This window comes from Polistes canadensis, unplaced genomic scaffold (assembly GCF_001313835.1).
Source record: "Polistes canadensis isolate GaletaPanama2010 unplaced genomic scaffold, ASM131383v1 scaffold_6, whole genome shotgun sequence".
In the NCBI taxonomy this organism is placed as follows: Eukaryota; Metazoa; Arthropoda; class Insecta; order Hymenoptera; family Vespidae; genus Polistes; species Polistes canadensis.
In genome coordinates, this window is record NW_014569553.1 from 189,089 (window position 1) to 212,661 (window position 23,573).

A 23,573-nucleotide genomic window follows, 5' to 3' on the forward strand; every position below is an offset into this window, starting at 1 on the left:
CTTTTATATATATATATATATATATATTTTGTCCCAAGGATTTATACCTGAATCAAAAACCGGTCGAAGATGACCGGTTAAAAATTGCAACTCTTCTTTATATCCGATTCGCGGAATGATTCATCATCGTTGTTCGTTTTTTCGAAGTTCACGAATGAGCAGCGACACTTTTCGTAGGCGTAAGGTATCTCTACACATACACTCGAAAATAAAAATAAAATTGACAGGTATATGTGTACGAACACTCACGAATATATTTATTTCAAATTGGTCAAATTAAAAAAGAACAAAAAAAAAACCAAAAGAAAGATTTTATTGACAGCCGCAAGAATTGTCATACACGTGACAAATTTCAATGCTTGGTTAAAAACGGTTCAATCCCGTCACGCTAGTTTGATACCGAAACACGTACTTCATACGAAATTACGTAACACCGAGGTTCTCGTTGTATTTTTGTTTTTTTTTTTTTTCTCTATTCGGTTCGATATAACGGAATCACTAAAATCGATTCTTATTGTTACCTTTTAATTCGCGAAAAAAAAAGAAAAAAAAACTAATTTTAAAATCCGATCTATTTAATACAATAGAAAAATAATGAAATAATTGATTAAATTGATATACGATTTAATGTAATTGATATTATTTAGATTGATTTTGTTAATGTAACATTATGCGTAACGTGAACAACGTTGCTTACGAAAAATGTAGATTTTTCTTTCCAAATGTCCATTATTATTGGTCCAGTTTGAGAAATTTGAGTAAACTAAACTGTTACATTGATTTATTCTTCTCTTAGGTGACCGTTCTTTTTACAGACAGTCGTTCATAGTCGATTTGAATTGAGCGTGTTAGAATTACAAGGAAAGTCAGATGTGGATCCAACAACAGCCGAGTTAGTTGCGAACATCCGGTCACGGTAATAGCCTTTGAACTATAATTCGTCCGCTCCTACCGATCATCACTATAGTTTCTCTCTCTTATCATCCTTTTCCATTCATCTCACTCTTTTTATAAAAAATTTCGTACGATTTCGAATATCAATTGATTTAATCGTCCAAAAAATTCATAAATCTCAGAAAATATTTGCAATGTTTCGTTTGTTTTAATTTTTGAAACAAAATACTTATGCAATTATCAAAATAAATTAGAAAAATCAACGATTGTTATTGAAAATAAATTTAATTGGATAAAATAAATGGAATTACGTTTGATATAAATTGATAAAAAGAATATTATCTTTGTTTAACAAAAATATAGAACGATTGTTTTTACGATCACGAAAAGTTAATAACTTTGACTAATTGAACACAAATATAATACACGTCGATACGAATATGATAATTTTTGATAAATCAGATTAGATATTTAAGTGAACGTTTTAAGCAAACTCTTTTCGTAAGAATGATATTATACGTTAAAAAAAAGTTACTCACGTGTTTCGAAAATGTTTCTTTTTCGTAAACAATTCACTTAATAAACGTTCGTGAGAAAAGAATCACTATTATAACACTCGTGTTTAGAATCACGCGTAGGTAGAATCGTTTTTCCTAAAGACTTTCTCTCTCTCAAGGCCCAACTAAACGTATCTTCGTTTTTTTTTTTTTTATTCTCTTTTTCTTATCGTCCGAAAGGGAGAGGAAGAGTGCAACGATCAGAGTCGAAGAACCAAACTTTCTATTGGAGCATCAACAATAAAAAACGAATTCTTATTATTTTCGTGCGACACGATAATACATTTAATTCTTCTGTTTCGAATAATTCCAAAGGTCTGATTGCTATTGTACACACGTATTTTCGATTAAACTAATCTTAAACAACTCTACTATTATCTTTTTCGATATCAGACCAAGTTGTTTCTTTTTTTCATTTAAGATTGGCCTCATAGACTTAGTCCAACAAAGATAATTTCTAGATAATAAAGTTAGACCTAAATTCGACGTTTAAAGTTTGAAATAACGTTTGACAAAACAAAATATATATATTGCACACACACATACTTAATTTATATATATATATAATTATTAAATATAAATATATATACAAGATTTATAAAACGTGGTAATTATAACTTAACAATAAAAGACAATTTAATGAAATACATTTTTGAAGTATTTGTGCATGTATCAGATAACCTAAAAATTAGCAAATGAATGAATTATAATTAATACTGGAACAGCACGTTAATGAACAAGCTATTTAACATTATAAGAGATAATTTAATTAAGATTTCTTCAACTCTGTGATACCTTATTAAATATTTATCTTTACGAAAATTTAAATCATCCAGGAATCGGAATTCAAGTTAAACAAAAAAATAGCCTAAATGTTCTACTGGCAAAAAAGATTTCTTGATAAAATAAGAGAGAAGGTGGGAGCAATGACCTTGGCGGTGTGCAGAATACACTCGGGTAACGGATGGCGGGGTTCTGAATAGTTGAACCGACTGCATCCAAGCTTCTGAGTTTGCTATGCATGGCTAGAAGACGACCAAGGTCACGACATTAGCAGCGAGGAAGAATCGACAAGAAGATTTTTTGATTATTTCAGTGATTCCTAAATTGAAATTTAATAGTAATCAATGTGAGTTTGTGAATAGTGTGAATAAATTATGGAAGAAATAAAATTGTAATAGAAGAAATGTAATACAATTGTGTATAGATAGAAAACAGGTATGTGTTGCGAACAATTTTTGAAATTATACTTTTGGAAAATTGTTAGATTATGATTCTGCAGCATTTTTATCATTTCTAAATAAATCGTACAAAATTGTAATGAATTAATAAATAAAGAAAAACGTAAAAACTATATGAACGAAATAATTTGTTGTTTATGCATTTTCACACACGCATACACACACATTTAATAAATTTAATTCAATTATCTTGACTTAAGTTAATTCTATAGAATATATAAATTATTTCACATTTTAAATCTCATTTCTCTAGTCCCAAACGTCTATCAATTTCTCTTCACGTTAATTTATTTTACATAATCGAGCTTTACGCTTGATTCAACCTGATTTTCACGTCTATCATATAATCTGTTCAATCCCGTAATGATTGGGTTCTTCATGGTGATAAAATAATAACCGCAAAATTTATTATTACGAATGTCATTATTTTATCATCGTCATCATCATCATCATCATTATCACGATAGATCGTGGGTCATCGAACTATACATTAGAAGGAAGTTGATATAATAATGTCTTTTATAAAACAATACTTTTTCTTTTCCGATCGTTCGAGAAAAACTCTACAAAATAATTATAAAATAGTAGAATTTTGATTTCTCGTTAGAAAGCTACGACTATGGATTTTTTTTTATATTTTTTTTTATCAACGTAAATCACGTAACGTTTAACAGAAACGTAAGTCTTACCTTATCGTTATCTCGTCTTGTCTTTTATTAATTTTTCATCATCGAAGATCATCTAACGTATTTAAAAAATAAAAATGATATTTATACAATTCGATAAATATTTTCGAACATATTGAACGATAATTTAAATTGATATATATGCACTTGTAAGATTATTATATTAACTAGAAAATTTAATATGGTCACACATTCGTCTCGAGACAAGAGATATATAATCACTGATAGATAATTTCATCTTCTGTTTCTTCTTTGTTATCTCTTTGATTATTATTTATACTCGGAGTACAAATATTTAATAAATGTGAATGAGTAACGAGTAACGCGATTTTATATTTTCCCACGTTTTCAAGATACACCGTATAATGATGAATTATTCAAAGTGCATACAACTTGCAAGTACCTTTTGAAATAAGCATAAAATTTCACAATCAAGGACGAATATTTCAATTCATTTCATTGAAATAATAAAAAGAAGATGTCATTCGTCGAATATTAAAATCGAACGATTTACTGGCAAATTTTAACCAATACCTATGATTATTTTATGGTATTCTATAATTAATCGAAAAATACATCATATACCAAAAAAATCGTCATTCAATAAGATAGAAATGCTAATGAATAGTTTCGATTAGATACGTTGCATTATCGTATAGAACGAATATACATGGTGTCCAAATTAAAAAGTGTTCGTTTGGATTATTATACAAAAAAAAAAACAAAAAAAACTACCGTACTGCAATTGATCGTAAAAATAATAAAAAATTACTATATACGAAAAAAAAAGTGTTTATTCAAAACAATGAAACACCTTAATTCCATGCAGTTCCAGTATAGTAATTTTGAAATAAATATTTTGTCGATTATTAAATTGATCCAAGAGATCGAGTAGCTCGCCAGGTCCGCCTGGTCTCATACACCCTTTGCATTTTTTTCTATGGGTATATTTAAAATTCAGAATATATGCCTCCCAACCGGTTTTAATAGAAGAACTTCGGCAGTGCATAGTCGAAGAAAGTCGTCGGATTACACCGGAAGTAGTGCAATATATTTCATGTATCACTGAGAGAAGATTTTATTAATGCATGTAGATCAGTGTTACACATTTTGAAAAGATTTATTTAAAATGAAAATTTGTATCGAAATTTAATATACATTTTAATGTATCTGAAAGAATTTTTTTGTACTGTGATACAAAATTGACTCGTGGAAAAAAAGAACTTTAACGTTTCATTATTAAATTTTATAATAATTTTGATAAAAATTTGTCGTTGGAACACCTTGTATATTTACACGTGTGTGTATATATATAAATCGAGGGAACGCGAATACACTTGAAACATGAATAAGTAAAGAACGTTGAAAGTAAATGCGTGAGCGTGTACAATTATTTACGGAAGTAGCAAAAGAAGAAGCTCCATGCCATTCACCTGATTTCATTTAAGACTTCGCTCTCAAACCTTTCTCCAACTTCTCTTTTCTCGAAACTTCATGGTATAGATTCACGCATTAATTTATGCATTATCATTAATCTCGCGTTAGAAAAAAAAATATCTAGATATTGTTCTCACAATAAAAATATTATAAGAATAAATATAACAAAAAAAAAAAAAACAACTTTGTATTATTTAAACTATTTTGTTATATCTAAACAAAACAACAACAAAAAAGTGTAATACTTTTGTTCGTTGTATCGAGAAAAAAATAACATACCGATTTATCCGTAAACGAAATCAAATCTATTGTTCGTTTTACTATTCCTACGTAAGTAGGACAAATTGTAACCAAGTATGAAGACTCGTATTAAATGTATTTCTTACCTCGAAAGATTCGATTGGCCATCGGATAATCGAAAAAAGGGTGTCGGGTCGGCGTTAATCCGAATATGTTCTTCCTTTGATGTTGAAACGATCTTGCTGCCGGTGTCCTTAGGCGTCATTCTTATTTTTATATCCTTTCCCGCCAATTTTCTTCGCTAACGAACTTTGTTGATATCGCGTTGATCATGCAAGACGTACGAGTTGTATTCTCTTATACTAGATATTTTATATATATATATATATATGCGTACCTCCTCGCATTACCCTCCTTTCCAACAGCAACAACTATCACCGTCATTAGGATCACACATAGAGAAACCAAAGACACGCACGTCGACTTTTACGTCTCGCGTTAATATTGGAAACTACTTTGACGAACATTGTCGGATGCTGCATGATCGAGATCTGAATGTTAGTAGATGCTTTCAAATTAATTTTTTTTATTTTTTTTTTTATTTTATTTTCTCTTACACATTGTTATACGTCATTAATTATTATCATCGCATAAATGTTGTTCATATTTGAAACGTTATTATTTCGATTTACCATTGATTTATCATATATTTGAGTATTTAATCTGAATTAGAAGAAAATGAAATACAATGCCATTTTGAAATAATCTCCAGGGTTTCCTGCTTTACCGATGGTTCGTTGGATGGTTTGTAGATCGTAGCGCTGATCCTAATGAAAGATTTAAAATGGTAAATGTTAATGAATTACGTATGTATAGAAGTAAATATAGAAACTATTTACGTTATTTTTTTAATTATTTAATTAAATGATGATTAAAAGCAGATAATTAGTTTGATATTAATTGTATTTTCTATTAACATTTTTAAATAATACATTAAATCGCAAGTTTTATTGTGATTATTCAAGTTCTACCACGAGTTCACCCAAGTTGCAGCGAACGAAGACCTTTTTAATAAAATTAACAAATCCGTTTAAATATATATTTCTTTTATTTCATTAACAATTAAAATATATGGACCGTTTATTTTGAAAGTGGTGTAAGTCCATTTTTAAAAATAATGAGATATCGCGTAATTCGTGTTTAATTTAATGTAAATTATGTATGTATAATTAGTCCGTGTTTAATTTCTTACAAAATTTCTATATTTTGTAAAGTTTAAAATTGGTCGGTAAATGAAATTGCATGATCATTGATTTTGAAAGTGGTATAAGTCCATTTGCAACCTATAAATATACATTATTTTAGTTAAATTATCCTAAAAGTAATGCATATAATCAAATTACATATCGATAAATTAATAGAAACATTATTGAACTTGATATAATTAATGAATATTTTGAAATTAACCAATATGCAAACCTTTAATTTTCTCGAAACAACAGAAAATGGACTTACACCACTTTCAAAATAAACGATCCATATATAAATTACAGTTATACAATTTACATTAAACAAAATTTCGTAGAAAAATATTGGGTTTTCCAATAACTTATGCATAAAAATGAAGAATTTTTCATTGACTGCGTTCGAACAACATCCTCTTACATTATTTCGCATGCGTCATACTTATCAGCGGAATTGTATATTACTTATGTTAGTTGCCATGACTATAAGAACGAAAACATTGGATGAATGAATGAAACGCTACGTTTCGTATTCCGTTTCATTCTTGTATCGGTCATCAGAGATAAAAGTAGACATAAAAAATTATCGATTAGGATAGTACCTCGGTGTCAAATGAATTTGGAAAGAATAGAAAGTGCGAAGCAAATGGAAAGGCCTGTAACTCGTTGGCGTCGAGAAGCTCTCGAGAAAAGCGTGAAAAAAATCGAAAGTAAAGAAATGGAAAGACCAACGTCTAGGAGAGGAATCAAAGAAAATCTAGAAGATTACAGTCATTTTCGTCCTGGGACTCCTGCGAATCCTCGAAATACTTTAACGGTTCGAGCACCATCTGCTTCTGTTTCGGGTTTGACACGTTTAAATACGGGACTGTCGATTTCAGCTCTTGAAAGACCCATCACTCAGCATGGAATTGCTCCAATTCGACCTGGAACTGGTAGAGGATCCTCAATGACAAGGTTTGCATTTTCTAACTTATTATCGGAGAGATATACGTACAGAATGAGTCAATAAAAATGATCATCTGAAATAACTTTGTGATCGAATAAAAAACAAATATTATAATGATTTATGTAGCATTTTATAAGGTACACATAGGATTTATTACAATTTGATTAAAAAATAAAACGAATTATCATATTTTATTTCTTTATTCGTCTTTTTATTTGCAATAGCGTGGAATTAGCGTAGAAAAAACTCAATGTTCTTTGATGTTTCAAAACAAAAAATCAAACACTATAATATAATTCATTGGTAACACTAATAGACAATGAGTTATTTTAGATGATAATTTTAATTAATTTACCTTGCACGTATCTCTGTTAGTAAGTTGTCTAAAGAAATAAAACACTTTTAATTTGATTTTTCTTTCTTGTTTTTTTTTTTTTTTAATCATACAGACAAGTTCAGGATAAAAGATATTACGAAGGATTAATACAATTAAAAATGAGAGAATTATCGCAAGAAATGACTACTATCGTACGAGACATCGATATGCAGAATAAGGAAAGGGCAACAATATTGCATTACGATAAAAGGGCTAAGGATCTGGCAGCGGAATTAACGTCATTGCAAGGAGAACTCGCTGATTATAATATTGTCGTAGATAAAATGAGTTTGAATATCGACAAAGAATCCGTAGATCAAGAGGCTAAAGAACTTTCGTTGAAAAATGAACGATCCATGGTAGAGATTGAGGAAATGTTTGAACGTAGACAAGAAATGGAACAACGATTACGTAAAACGGAAAAAGAAATAGAATTGGAGAGACAACGTACGGAAAGATTAGTCGAAATGATGGATCCAATAATGAGAGAAAAGTACGATGAACTTAGGAAAGAAAAACTTCAAGTGGAAAAATCAATCAACGGGATGCAGCAAGAATTTGACGAATTATCGAAGGAACACAGCAATTTGGAGGAACAAATAGCACTGTCTCCTTTGAAACAGGAAGCTGTCAAACTTCACATTAAGATAATGGATGCAGAAGATAAGAGGGATAAACTTAGGGAAGAGGAAAGGAATAGATTGTCGCCTGATAAAGAAAAAGAGCAATTATTGTCAAAAATTAAACAAGACAATATGGACAAATCAGCCGCGGAAGCGCAACTGGCTAGTAAAAAAAGACAAATAGCTGAATTGGAGGAAGAATTGGAACGATTAGAGACTGATTTAGAAGACGGTAGAACTGAGAAATTAACGAAATATAAAGAATTGCAAAAACGGGAAGAAGTTATGGAACAATTTGCTTCAACTTTTGAAGTGAATAAAGCAGAGGAAATGGATAGGATTAAAAAATTAGAATTATCGATCGTAGAGTATTTAGAAATAATATCCAATGCCGATGATAACAGGAATTTAACGAGGAGCGAGGAAGTATTGATTTTAAATAAATCCAATAATGATTATAATTACGATTACGACAATGAGCGTTTATCGCACGATCAAAGTTTTGAAATGTTAGGCAATGATTATATCAAATTACAAGATACATTGCGTAAATTAGAAATATTAGAGCATAAATTGAAATCGGAAATAAGTGATTTTAACGAACAAACCAATGACAGAGAATTTGAATTAATAAAATTAGAAAATTTAAATGGTTTTAAAATGACAAGTCAAATGAAACACGAAGATGCGAATGCTGAATATAAAAAATTAATGAACGAGCAAAAAATTAGCGAGGAAGAATTGAAAACCGTTAAAGATAATTATAATCGAGCGAAGGCGCGTTTTAACGAAAATCGAATTTTTCTTGAAATTGAGGCACTTGAAAAAAAATTATTCAATCTAAAGGAAGAAAATAAGAAAAGTAATGATTTACTTCAAAGGCAGAAAGAACACGTTGATTTTCTACCTCGTAAACAGCAAGCCTTGAAATTAATGGAAGAATATGGTACAATACTTGAAAGCAATTTCAAAAATCTTTATTAAATTATTACACCTTTCTTATACATGACATACGTTCTTATTTTCAAATCCGTTTAAATTGGATATATGCATACAGAAGACTCAATAGTATAATTACATTTTAATATTGCATTCTTTGTTTTTTATTGAGCCACAAGATTTCCAAACTTCCTTTCCAATTTATTCTTAGATATTGGTATTGATGCAGCTTTCATTTCATTTAAAAATGCAGCGCCTCCTTTGTAATCATTTTTTTGATCTGTTAATAATTAGATTTGTAAGGAATAGGATTAAAGATATTTTCTTAAATTTATTTAGATAAATATTTGAAGAATACTTGAGAAAATATTATCATACCATAGGTCGAAAGGATAAAATCACACATATGCTTTACTTTTGTGTTGTCTTCATTCTTAATAGCTTTAAATATAGTTAGTAATATATCAAGTATATTATCATGGGTTTTTTTTCGAAGTTCGTAAAGCAACAGTTTCATTTGCACATCTTTTTTCTGTGTTTGTGAAAAATATATGTATATATAATAAAATAATAATTTAGAAGATAAAATGAAATCTAATATAATAAAATATAATATAATATAATATATGATGAAAATATGATATATACCTGAAATATTATTTGTATTTCTGGAACTTTATCACTTCGTGCTAATGCTATAATCAATTTTACTATAGACACTGGCTCTCCGTGAATATCAGTTATACATTTTAAAATCTGTTTTAACTTATCTCCAGTATACGATAATGATAAATCAGCCGAATTCTGGATTAATATATCTAATAATTTTTGTTTTAATGGAGTTTTCTTATATTTATTCGCACAGTAAATAAAAGTATCTGCAGCAGATTCTATGTCATTTATCATAAGATGTCTTTCAATCAAAGGAGAAAACAAAATATTGTCAAGTTTACAATAATTATTTTCCGAGAGAGTTATTATCATTTTTTCTGCATCATCAGGATCTTCGCTTTCGATTAATGCCATCAATAAGTTTAAACAGCCAGAAATAGTATTTGAAGAGATATTAATATTTTTAACATTGTTAATTAGATTAAATGCATCTTCTACTCTATTGTTTTTTACTAGAGAAACAGCATACAGTAATATTTTACTAGTATCTAACTTAAATTCGCTGTATTTAGTTTGAATTTCATTTAATTCAGCTTCAGCTTTATCCAATAGATTATTTCTTACATACAAATGAAACAACCCTGCTCTCATTCCTGGTGTCCAATCGAAGTTATTTAAAATAATCTCTTCCTTTATTTTTTCGGCAGCCTTTAAATCATTTTGTTTACAATATTGGTCCAATAATTTCTTTAGCACGCCACGAATGTTCATATTCTTAAATTTAAGTTCTATCATATGATTATGTAGTTGCTCTATGTCCATTTTTGTTGGATGAGGTTTCACCGATAATATTAAGCTAGACTCATTTCTTTTATATGTGTTACTTTTATAATTTAAATCTATTTCTTCAACACTCAATAAATTAAAAACAGTTTCTAATTCAACTGCATCTACTTTTATGTTAAAAATACGTTTTACCATAACATCGAGCTCTGACTCCGATAATTTCACTTTATGTTTTTTTAATATTTGTAAAAAATTAATAAGTTGCTTCAGAGTTTTAGATTCAAATGCATCATCTAATAATGCATTCAATATATACAAATATGGTGGTTTCTTTATATGAGGTATTTGTAGCATTAATGATGCATAATCTGATGCACTGGTTGCTTTTATATACCCTTGAACAAGAGACTTTTGTAAGTGAGAATCACAAAAATCAAGATTCACTCTCAATTTAGACAGCAATGATAATAAATCGTTTAATCTGTTATTGTCTAAAAGAAATGCACTGATGCTTCTTACCAGAGTCATAAAATTAATCTCTTTTTGGCTCAATGTTGTTATTGTCTTAATGGGATCAGTTACATCTATAAAAGGAAGTACATATTCAATGAGTGTATCCTTATCTATCTCTACATTTAAAGATATCATGTGTGAAAAAAGAGAATATAATTTGTTTTTGTCTGCATTTTTCTGCACTTGTAATAGCAGTGGCCAATAATAATGACTACGTATTGGGATGTTATATTTTTTCATATCTTCAAATAAAGTAAGCGCCAATAATTTTCTGCCATTATATAAGGTAATTTTGGTAGCTTCATTTATGATATACGGAGAAGAATTATAATTGATGATTTCATGTATCATTTGTAAAATATCTTTATCCGGCTTATTCGATTGGATATCTTCATTTACAAAACATTTAACATATTCTACATAAGTATTTATAACTTCTGGACAAGAAGGAAGATTATTTAATATCTTAATAGTATTTATTCTGTCGCCGGCATATATAAGTTCAGTAATAGTATTAGTAATTAGATTTAAGTCAGTTAACTTCAATGATTTGGATAGAAATTTTAAAATACTTTCTATGTGCTCTCCATGTCCATGACGACTAAGAATTTTAATAACTTCCATAATATTCATAGTATTTGGATGATATTTTTCAAAAGTTTCCATAACATTGGAAATATTGCCCATCTTTGCAAAACCATATGCTAAATAAATATAAGTATCAGGAGATGGCATAATTTTATTGGATTCCATTTCCTTGATTACTTTATTAGCTTCTTCAATGTTTCCTTGCATTGCATATACTTTAACAATCATATTGAATATTTCTTCATCCCACGTATCTAGATTTTCTTTCATTTTTGATATTATATTAGTAGCGACTAATAATTCGACATTTTCTGTTTTCGATAGTAGATTCAATAGGGAACAATATATACTTTGATCAGGTTTTATGGTTATTTTATCTAAGAATTCATGTGGATTTATAGTTTCTAAATTTTGTGCATAAACTGTAAGAAGACAATTATAATGTTCCAAAGTTATTTGACAACCTTTCTTGTGAAGAAGATTCCATACTTGACTAGTTAATTTTTGCCTTGTTGGTAAATCAACATTAGGTAGTAAATTACCACAACATTTGAGTAATATTAAGCCAATATCGTTTGACAATGTATTGTCTGTTTCATCATACATTTGTATAATTTGTTTGAAATCATCCAAGCACACTTTGCCATTTCGAAGATTTATGTACAAATCAACTACTTCATTTTGTAACGTCTGAGACAAAATTGGAGTAAAATTAGTAGTTACGGTGCTATAGAAATTAAACTGTTGTTTCTTGCGACATTTGTAGAAATAAATAAAATCACTTTGTTTAGAATAGTACTTGTCTAATCTATAAAATTTAGGATAACAATTCATGAACGTTTTCTTATAACTTTTTAAGAATAACAAGTATCTTTTACTTATAAACATATTCGAAAGAATTTAATTTTTCTTAAATAGTTGTGTTATGAAAGTAATGTAAAAAGATATTTTTTGTTTACAACATACTACAAGTCTTAACCTTAAAATTATTCGTTATAATATTTTGGCCGGTAGCGCCAATTTCTCGGTCAATAAGAACGATATCTACCTATGCAACAGTAAATTATATTTTTAAAATAATAATACTAAAAACACCGTTACAACGTTAGCAAGAAACCTTAACAGCAGAAAAAAATGAATGTGTTCTTAATTACACACAATTTGCTCAATGAAAATTCATAACTGCTGATGATATTACTTAATTAAATAATTAGTTATTAATAATTAAAAAGACCAACATTTTGTTTCCTATTTCTAAGCAAAGCAAGGAAGTTTGCAACAACAAATAAAAATAAATAAGTGCTCTTAATTGCACACTATTTGCTTAACTTTATTTTATCAAATATTTTGTATTTATCGTTAATTAGTTGAAAATAATTATTGAACTTTGAATAATTATGAAATGGTGACGTCATGAGTGGGAGATGTGTTATACACATGCGCAACCACAAATTCAAGGCGCAAGCACCCTTGGAAAAAAATAAAAGTAAAGTTGGAATATCTGCAGAGGATATATTAAAAGTTGATTTCCAAAGTAATAACCTATAAGGTAGTGAAAAGAAATAAATTAATCGTTCATAATGTATAAACAATAGGTAAATATTTTCAATTTATCATTTTTTTTTTGCTGTTGCGATTTTATGCCAAGTTTTTTATGGTGAAGTATATAGAAACTCACAAGTCCCCTGTTTTATCTACCCAGCATCATTTTTATTACCATTAGGACCCCTATTGGACGATAGTAGATATAATACTTAACGCGATAACAGTACAATACTATTAAAGAATAGTGTATTCTCTCTTTGATAGTATAAATAGTATAGTTTTATTGTAAGAAAATTTAAAATAATTATATTTAATTGTTAGTGTCTAAATACGTGTGTATTATTGAAGTATAAACAAGGAAATATTAGGGTAATTATTATTAACAACTGATGAAAGATAATACTTAAACGAACTTTACTCTATTTTACTGTTTCTAGATGACTCTACTTACTCTATCAAAGATCTATTTGACTGCAGTAGTCGGAATATAAAGAAAATTCAAAATAGGGAGATACAATAACATTTCAAATTGTCATATATTACTCGATGATTAATTAAAACTTATTAAATTAAAAATAAATCTTTTGAATTAAAGAAAAAACGAATGAGGGAATCTATTTAATCCTTTCTACGAATTCGTGAAAGAAAAAAGGAAGAATAATAAAAGGAAATATAATAATTTATAGAAAATAATATAGGAATGAAAACAATTTGAATGTTGGCCGTATCTAATTTTTTATTTCTTATTTTGTTTTTTTATTTTTTTTTTATTTGAATTGTTTCTCAGATAGTATAAATAATGAATTTCCAGAGATATATTTCGTTTCGATTGATAAATATTACAGTTGGTCAAAAGATAAATATATTTGAAAGAAATAAATATAAAGCAAAATACACTTCACACGTTATAAAATTACATGCATCGATTACATTGTCAAGAAAAACAGCACACGCACGCATACATGGATAGAATGAAAAGTTTTGAGCCTTTTTTGAGAAACCATTTTTTTTTTTTTTCGTAAAACCAACTCTCTCTTTCATTGAAACGAAAAATGTTATTTTTTTGTAGCTTAAAAATTTTCAATCCACCCACTTACATAAATACACGATGATTATAGATGAATAAATAAGCGAATAAATACGAGATTAAATAATTAAAACGCGTAACATAAATGTTCGAACACACGATAACTACGAATAAAATATCAAACCTTATTAATAATATATTATAATAATATAATGTAGTATATAATGGTATATTATATTATTATAATATATTATAGTATATTATATAAATAATAGTGTATAAATATTTTGTATCGTCGTTTATCTACAATATTTTTATATTATTAATATTAGTTAATTTTATAGTAATATAAAAGATAATTGGATGTTTACACAATTATAGTTTTTCGATGGAAACAATTGAACGTTTACAATGAAAATAAAATATATAATGAGAAAATTATTTATAATAATTGATATGAAAAGACGTCTACACAAATTTCTTATTACATCGTACGTATTGACTTAAAAATAATTCGGAATTAAGAATACATTAAAATATTATTATTGTCTTATAAGCTTATTTTTAAGTTCTACTGTCCACGGACTGAGATCGAGTACCCTACTTGTATTCAAAAAAAAAAAAAAAAAAAAAAAAAAAAATAAAAAAATAAAAAAAATATATACAAATTGATTTGCATTGAATACTTTCGGGTTTGCGTCCAGGAATTTTCTTGACTAGTTTCCACTCTCATGATAGATATAATATATCTCTGTATATTAATCTTTTATTTACAGGTACATTATTTTTTACGACTTTTTTTATGACTAGGTTTTCTACAAGTAAATTTTTCTATGACTAGACGTATTTCACCGGTTATTTAATTTATATTTAATTGTAAGATAAACTTTCTTTTTTTCCATTCGAAATCGGGTTGCAAACTATTTTTTATTTCATCTCTACGTATTTGCAAATAGATAAGAATTTTTTCCGGTTTTTATTTATATTTGTATTTTTATTTTGCTTTTTTTTTTTTACTTTTTTTCTCTTCTTTTTCTTGTATTCGCTTTTTTTTTATCCGTCACAATTATACTTAACTTAAAAATTTGATTTATTACTCGCGAGAAAAATTTCATGTAAATTTTGGTGTCATATTATAATTTAATCTTATTACGAATAAATTAATTAAAATATAAGCACAGCCGCGTAATATTTGTACATCGGTGGGAATTTGTTTTCGGATGATAGTAATCCGTAGAAAAAAGACGAATATTGTAATTAAACTGTTAAACTTCCTCAATTATATTAAAAAAAAAATTCCACAAAATTCAAATTAAATTGTAATAGTCTCAGGTCTACAGTTATTTATATTAAACTAATCTAACTTAATTGATAAATACTTTTGCAGCTGCCTTAAGGGACAATCTCGTACTCGATTATCGAAACAATTATTATTAAATTACAAATATATTTATGTATATATATACGAAAAGGATGTTTAGCCAATCAGAAATGCCAAAAAAAAAGAAAATTAGACAAAAATTGATAAAACGTAATAAAAACGAGTTCGAGTTCGAGGATATAAACAAATGTTTATTTTAAATTATAATCGCGTTTATTAAACGTTAATTCGATAAAATGAATTTTTTAAATTAACATAGAAAAATAATACTAATTCCTAAGACATCCAAGAATATTATCATCTAATAAGTGAAAATCATTCTAATTTAACTTTCGTTTTGGCATGAAGAAAGCTATTGTTTCTATGGCATCGCATCCACGGGCAGTGATAAGTTATGGCGGAAGTATATAATATATGATATACGATGAAAGACACATACCTACATATTGGGGAAAAAGAAATGTATTATTATTGTTTCGTTAAATGATTGTAGTGATATATATATCGTAAAATATTAATCAAACAAATTCAGATTTGTGCTCATTGGAAAAATGACATTCTGTATTAAAGAAAAATTCTTGTACAGTTTCTTGATTGGTCGATTCGATTCAGTTTTTTAGTTATAAGGTGTAAAAGATGGAAGTTAATCAAAGAGAAAATTTGATATATTTTACAATTCTAGCCAGAAACTTTAGAAGTTTGATTGGGAAGTTTTGATGAATCCACCTTATATAATCCGAATTTGGTACCAAACGATTACCATCATTTTTTACTATTGCAAAACTTTCTTAGTGATGAGAAATTGGCATTAAGCGAAGATTGTGAAAATCGCTTAGTCGAGTTTTTCGTCAAAAACCGAGATACCAGGGCTTTTATGAGAGTGGCATTAAGAAGTTTACCTTTAAAATGGTAAACAAATTATAAAAGGAAACGGTGCATATTTGATTCAAATTGGACAATTCGAATCATGTTAAAGTCTTGAAAAAAATAAACGTAAAAAGTAATAAATTTCTTTTTCCCCAAGTTAATATAAATAAATACATATACATGAGATTCAGTAAAGATGTCGTTAAGGAAAGATTATTAATTACAAGCGTTTACTATCTCGTAATGACGATTTTAGATATCGAAGTTGAAACGAGTTTTTATTAGACGTTTCATCAATAATTGCATTTACGACTGGCCTGCATATTCGCTTTAGAATATAATTAACTAATTTAATCTTTTGATTGTGTCGTATTTTGATTATTCGTAAAACTATCAAATTTAAATGACTACAATAGAATCTTGGGATTGGTGATTTTTTTTTTTTTGATCAAATTCGACAAAGTTAATCAAAATTATGAGAAATGATGAGAAACTATTATATATATATATTATAAATGTTTGTTGTTTCCGTCGAATATTACTTTGAAAGATATTTTTAAATGAATTATTACTAATAAAAGACTATTAACAATTAGTTGATTAAACATTATCTTAATTTTAAGAATAAAATTCGTAAATTTGATTGTTAAGTGAATTAGAATCATATGAATTTGTTTAAACCAATCTTTTAAATTAAAAGTTTATCTATGATGATACAATGACTAGAAACATTTCAGAATATAACTAAAGTATGATTAAAGAGAGACTAGAATGTGACTAGAGTATGACTAGAATATGACTACAATATAACTGAAGTATGACAAGAGTATGACTAGAGTATGACTAGAATATGACAAAGTATGACTAGAGTATGACTGGGGTATAAGACTAGAAACGATTTAGAATGTGACTAGAGTAAGACTAGAGGATGATTTAGAATATAAATAGGTTGATTAGAGTACGACTAGAATCGATTTAGAGCATGGATTATATTACTAGACAAATAAGAATCATCATTGGGGATCCTAATTTATTTATTTTTTTTTTTTTCCAATACTCTTTTCTCATTTTATATTTTTGGTATCAGCCCATTGAGCACTTGCATATGCGTCATAGAAAAGTATAAGTAAGTATAAGAATGAAAGCAATTCTAGGATAACTTATTTCTAAAGTTCACATTATATATATATATATGGCTATATAATATATTTGTGATTTGAAAAAATTAAATTATAATATAATACTTGTGTTGCTCGGTCAAATGTTAAATATTTTAAAGGACTCAATAAATTGACAATAAACTTATATATTCAAATATCGAAATATTTGAAATATAAGTCTCGCAACAAGAACAAAAAGATAGATTCTTACATCCGTAAAACGTAGATCACTTTGGCAGCTGAAGGTCGTCCATTCGTCGATGCATGATGGGTTGGTTGATTCTGCATTAGTTGTTCCAGGTCCATGATGATAACAAGTAAAAAATGATAGGAATAAGGCCAAATATATCTTGCAATTTAGACATTATCTTTTTAATTTAAATATCTGGATAATTTAATCAATTCAATATACTTTATTTTCAAGTTTCTTGTCTATTTTCGTTAGATTTCATTAGATTTGAAATGACTTTCAATACCAACGATCATCGTACGTATTCGTGGGGAGTAAAGAGTCCATTTTTGTATTTAGAACGAACGTACAAAATGAAATTTTACCGAGCAAACAATTAACTAATAATTGTACTCTTGGTATCAGTACTCTTTGTTTCTCCCATTCCTCCTCCCCCTCCTCCTCCTCCTCCTTCATCTTGTCTTCCTTTTTAATTTTCTTCATGATCATTAATCGTTAATCGATCATCGGTTAAATTTGATTAATATAAAATCGTATATACACATCTGTGTTAATATCTCGTTAATTTAAAATCTGTTTTTGTAATCTTTCTTCCTCAGTCTTGTTTCTATCGTTGGTGTCATGCGAGCCATGTTATCAAATAATCTTAATACTCTATTTACCTCGATCTATCTCGAAATGTGTTATAATCGTTCCTCTCGTTTGCTTTTTCACCTCGATGTTTGATATATATATATTTTCCAAGAATTTCTCTCTCTCTCTCTCTCTCTCTCTCTCGTTCAATCCATTCCAGATGGTTTCCTATCTTTCCTGTAGAAGATTCTGCCATCGCAAATCCTTCGTTTCAACGAACTCCTTGGCAAGTGGGGAAAAGCGGTTACGAGAGGCACGTTCGTTCGTTCGTTCGGTGATTTCAATCCAGTAGCTCGTTCCGGGAAAGCGGGATGGTAGGTTGTATGACCCTCGGAGGACGGATAGACTGCGTTTTCATGGGAAGATAAAAAGAGATAAAAAGGGAACGAGAAATGGTAAGAGGGATTGGAGATTGAATGAGAGAGAGCGAGATAGAAATATAGAAAAGGGAAGAGGGAGAAATCAGGGAACAGGGAGAAAAGAAGAATCCTCCGAGGGTCACGCAAGCGCACACTCGCTCGCCTGCTCGCAGACTAGCCCTAACTCGGCTACGTTTCGGGGTCGCACGCGTCTCTACCCCACCATCGGGTTCCATTATCCCCACCATCCCAACTTTGTACCCCTTCCAACGAGCTTCCTCTCTTTTCCCCTCGTTTCCCCTTACCCATTGACTTTAGCCCGTTTTCGTTCCCTTTACCCTCACTTTGCAACCCTGGGTCCTCCCACTAACTGCGCGTACGTCGTGGCGTCGATCTTTCCCCTCCGGAAGGCGTCATTGGTGCCACCAAGAGATACACGTTTCCCTTCTCCATCTCCGGTTCCTGATAATTCTCACTCTATCTCTCTCTCTCTAATTTTTACCTTAAACCTTTTCTTTCCTTGTCTTATTTTATCCTAAACCGATCGAGATCGATCAGAGACGACACATCACCCATTTAAGAAAATCATCGTCGCGTATCAATTTCTTCCTTATTTCTTTTATATTTCCATAATCAAGGATATTTCGCATGATTAAAATAACCGAACGTATATATAATATACACCGATGAAATATAATATACACGTTGATCATAGTCTGTCCTATGCGGAGTTGACTACGTCAACGCAACATCTGTCTCATGGTGAAGCGATTCCGATGTAAACTTCATGCATGGTGCAGCCTGTGACTGTCCGTACGTGTACTCCCTCGAGGATCGGTTTGACGGGTAAAGAGGTATGGAGCTATGGAATGGTTGAGTTACATGTCAGGGTTTTTGTTGAACGAACCTAAAGCTATATTGTTTTGAATAAAGGACCGATCGACCGACGGAAAGGGAATTCTCCTCAAAAGGTTCTCCCAGATCAACCAAAATATGCGCGGCACGCGTCGAGATTTTGTAGCAAAGGGTGCGAAACAGCCCCCGACGAGTGATCCCACAAAGGTTCACGCTACATTCATGGGTATACTACTACTATAGGCAGCCAGGCAGGCAGGCAGGCAGGCAGGCAGGCAGGGGGTTGTTCGAGGCACGCGACATAAGGCGAGCTGTTTGTGTTACCATTGGGGTGCCGTAGATATATGGTGTACCGATTTTGCACTCAAACATTCGTTATGCCTTTTTATTATATTTCTCATTCTTTTAGTAACATTTTCAAAGTGTACTAATGAAGATTAACGCATCGGTTTGAAATAGTCCTCGTTGGAATTTGAACGGGGATAACGGTACATTGTCATTGTCGTCGTCGTCGTCGTCGTCCTTGTCTTCATCACCTCGTTTATCTTCCATGTCGTTCAAAGAACGAGGGGTGATCTGGCCGAATTTGATACGGAACAAGGAAATTCTATAACTCCTGTAACACCCTATACCTATATATACGGAGGTTGGCACGCGTCAAAATCTAGGCTTCCTTTTTGCAACGTCGTAAATCGATTGCGTTCCTGGCTTCCTTTTCGATGGTCAATAAAATTCATGGTCCGTGGATAGATATCCAGAGAATTTAGCAGCATGGAATTTTTGGAGTAATTGGATCGCCAGGATGTGTCTCTATCAAGGCTTTCTTTTTCATTCCGTTCTTTCTTTCTTTCTTTTTCGACGACCCTTCGATCTTTTCTAAAACTTACCTCAGTCTTTCTTTCGTATCGTAGACACCACCTGTAACATTGCTTGCTCCTATGTATTATATCGTAATTTCGACTATCGTTGAATATAATCGCGACACTTTACGATGATGCGGGTTACATTGGCATTCGTGGCCTATTCATTCAGTTTCAAGGTTCGCGTACAATGTCAAGCCCTCATTTAAACGACAAGTCTTTAAACAAGAACAATTATTGCTCACCGATCCCTCCCATAGACATAGTTAGTATTAAAACTTTGTTAAAGCGTACTCACGCGAGTATAAATTGATGATGTTTGAATCATCTAAGTCTAATCGGACTAATTTGGTTATTAGGTAAGCACGTTCAACTCGTTTTATGATTTCCCGAGAGATCGAACGTAAAAAAGAAAAGAGAAAGGAGAGAGAAAGAGAGAATGAGATTTCTAACGTTGACCAATGTGCTCGCGATGCATAAAATAGGCATAATCGATCAGGATAATCCTAAGACCTTATCTTCGCGAACGTCGACAGATGTGCTAGCTACGTGCTCGACAAATGCTGTTATGTTCCAAGCCAAGTACTACGTGGCTATATCTTTTATCTATCATCACCCCTAACTTCATTCGTTTCTCCTTCGTATTCCATTTATATGCAAACAGGACTCGCGATAGACTAAAATTAAAAAAAGTAATAATATTAAAAAAACCCTATCATGTGACCACGTAGTGTAATAATATTTTCAAAATAAGTTAAATAAGTATAAGTATATCTCGATTGATTTTAACAAAGAAAATCAATATGAAAATCTAAATGAAAATCAAAATCACGTGGAAGAAGTGCATTAAATAGAGACATCGTTTAGGATGCAGAAATTAAACGGTCGGTTCGTAACTGTGAAACGATCGCGTGTCTCGAGCCTGAAACGAATATCAAGGATATGGTTCAATTAACCAAGTATGCCTGCGGTTGAACATCACTATAGCGTACTTCGCTATTATCAACGGGGCAATATAACTAGCATCCAAATAAATTGTCTATTCTTTAACAGGACTTTGAGTGTCGAATACATAGATCGAAAATCTTCGAGTCACGCTACCGACTCAATTGGAGAATAAACTTGAACGAATCGAATTGCGTTATTAAAAAGAAAGGCCACTCATACTTATAGAAATTCTAATATACGTAGCCAGTCATATCTCTCTCTCTCTCTCTCTCAACATCTGTTTCTACGTCTTCGAGAGTCTTATTCGTTAGAAAATAAAATGTTATTTCAATTCGAAACAACCCTATACGATCTGTTCTAACCTATTATCATCGAATTTTTTGTTCGAAGACCACATGCTTTCCTTCCCTAAGATCAAAAGGATGACTTCGATCATTTTTTTCTGGTCTTCCTTTTAAAGTCATATTTAATTAGAAGATATATATAAATTTTAACGCAAAAAATCCGTTTGTACACGTTACAATCGGGAAACAAACAAAAAGTAAACAAGATGTTTCATTTATTTGTCCAAATTCTTAGCAATCACGTTTTTCAATGGAACGAGCTAGTTAAGAGGGTGCCACGAAAGTATTGTTTTAGGCATGCAATAAAGATGACACGTCGCGATATTTCCCACGAACAGGTGGTGGTGTTGGTGGTGGTGTTTAGTAAGGAAACTTGGAACCGTTGGTTTAGTATAGGTATAGTTCGTCAAGCGAAATGGCCTTTTTGTTTGACGAGTGGGACGATTGAACAATAGTGTGTCGGTGGAAATACAAAACAGGAGACTCATGAATGAGAGAACAAAAAGGTGCTTCACAGGCAAGAGCTTTCCAATCCTTATTGTTTCTATCGCTAACGTCCAACCGTTAACAGACACGTAACAATTTTGCGTTTGATCCTTTGGCTTTGACGAATCGCGAAACGAGACGATGATGTGAAACGACCTAATCGTTCGTTGGAAATCCATGGTACGCGAGTATGCTGATCGACACGCTCGGGGGTTGAAGCTGCAACAGGTGGGCCCTTTCAAGGACTCGCCAATCCCTTTCTCACCCTCTACATTGCATAATGACGAATGCGCGCGTTCGATCATTCTCTCTGGAGAAAAAAGGAAAAAAAGAAGAGAAAAAAAAGATTTTCCATACAATGAAAAACAAGCGTAACGATGACAAGAATAATAAGGGTATTCTATGATACAACTATACATCTATTCACAATGCTCGTTACAAATAATAATATGCATATTATATCTATAAACCTAAATATATATATATACGTTAACTTAAGTATAGAGTTATTGCCAATTCAGGTTATAAAAATTTGTTCTCATAGATTAAACGATGAAAATATCGGTGATGTATTTGAAAGGCAACCCCTGCCTTCCTTTGAACATATGTCGTCTTGCCGATACGAAAAACCGAAACAATAAATACACGGGGAGAAGGAGAAAGATACCTATGTCGTAATGTATAGGTTCGACGTGAGGTCTATCTTTTTCCATGGGAAGCCTTCAACCTGTCTCTGAGTATGTATGTGCGTGCGTGCATGTGTGCACGTGTGTATGTGTGTGGGTTTATGCGTGCTCCACTTTGGAAACGCGCCGTGAGAATGTTTTAAACGATCATTTCAAGTGGGTTTAACTGTTAACCGTTGCCCCCGTTAAATTCGAATAATAATTATACTTACCATGAATGAGATCACGCATGTGCGTTTTGCTTAAAAAAAAGACAAACAAAACAAAAGAAAAATGCAACGTCTAGTTGCACTTATTACAAATATATTTTTCTATAATACCCAAAACGGTTCGCAACCGGTAGGTATGCAATCAAAAAGTTTCTAAGTTGGAGGATTATAAAAAGATAAGAGAAGAGAAGAGGGGGTGAGAGGGGGTTGAGTATTAGAGGTATATTCGTCCAGTTGTAAGGACGGCCGCAATTTTCTAACAATCGTTTATCGGTGTAATACGTTGTAGTAATGTTCGCTTTCTTCGTTCGCGTTCACGTTTCGCGTTAGCTTTAGCA

General features: G+C 30.6%; 2 protein-coding genes across 2 annotated transcripts; one reads left to right on the forward strand and one right to left on the reverse strand.

The window, feature by feature from the left end:
* Nucleotides 1–6,608: 6,608 nt before the first annotated feature.
* On the forward strand, nt 6,609–9,231 carry LOC106788729 (intraflagellar transport protein 74 homolog). The gene is made up of 2 exons (XM_014752229.1): nt 6,609–7,256; nt 7,698–9,231. The coding sequence occupies exons 1-2, from the start codon at nt 6,808–6,810 to the stop codon at nt 9,229–9,231; spliced, it is 1,983 nt and encodes a 660-aa protein (XP_014607715.1). The 5' UTR covers nt 6,609–6,807.
* On the reverse strand, nt 9,203–12,651 carry LOC106789777 (leucine-rich PPR motif-containing protein, mitochondrial-like). Its single transcript, XM_014754260.1, has 3 exons — nt 9,835–12,651; nt 9,565–9,718; nt 9,203–9,466 (listed from the first exon to the last, which is right to left on the reverse strand). The coding sequence occupies exons 1-3, from the start codon at nt 12,571–12,573 to the stop codon at nt 9,351–9,353; spliced, it is 3,009 nt and encodes a 1,002-aa protein (XP_014609746.1). The 5' UTR covers nt 12,574–12,651; the 3' UTR covers nt 9,203–9,350.
* Nucleotides 12,652–23,573: the final 10,922 nt, after the last annotated feature.

Bases quoted from the DNA above. Each gene is read 5' to 3' on its own strand.
- LOC106789777 (XM_014754260.1), bottom strand. From the start codon at position 12,573: ATGTTTATAAGTAAAAGATACTTGTTATTCTTAAAAAGTTATAAGAAA. The intron at 9,719-9,834 runs GTATATATCATA...TCACAAACACAG, and splicing joins AAATACAAATAATATTTCAG to AAAAAAGATGTGCAAATGAA. The intron at 9,467-9,564 runs GTATGATAATAT...AATTATTAACAG, and splicing joins TTTTATCCTTTCGACCTATG to ATCAAAAAAATGATTACAAA.
- LOC106788729 (XM_014752229.1), top strand. From the start codon at position 6,808: ATGAATGAAACGCTACGTTTCGTATTCCGTTTCATTCTTGTATCGGTC. The intron at 7,257-7,697 runs GTTTGCATTTTC...TTAATCATACAG, and splicing joins AGAGGATCCTCAATGACAAG to ACAAGTTCAGGATAAAAGAT.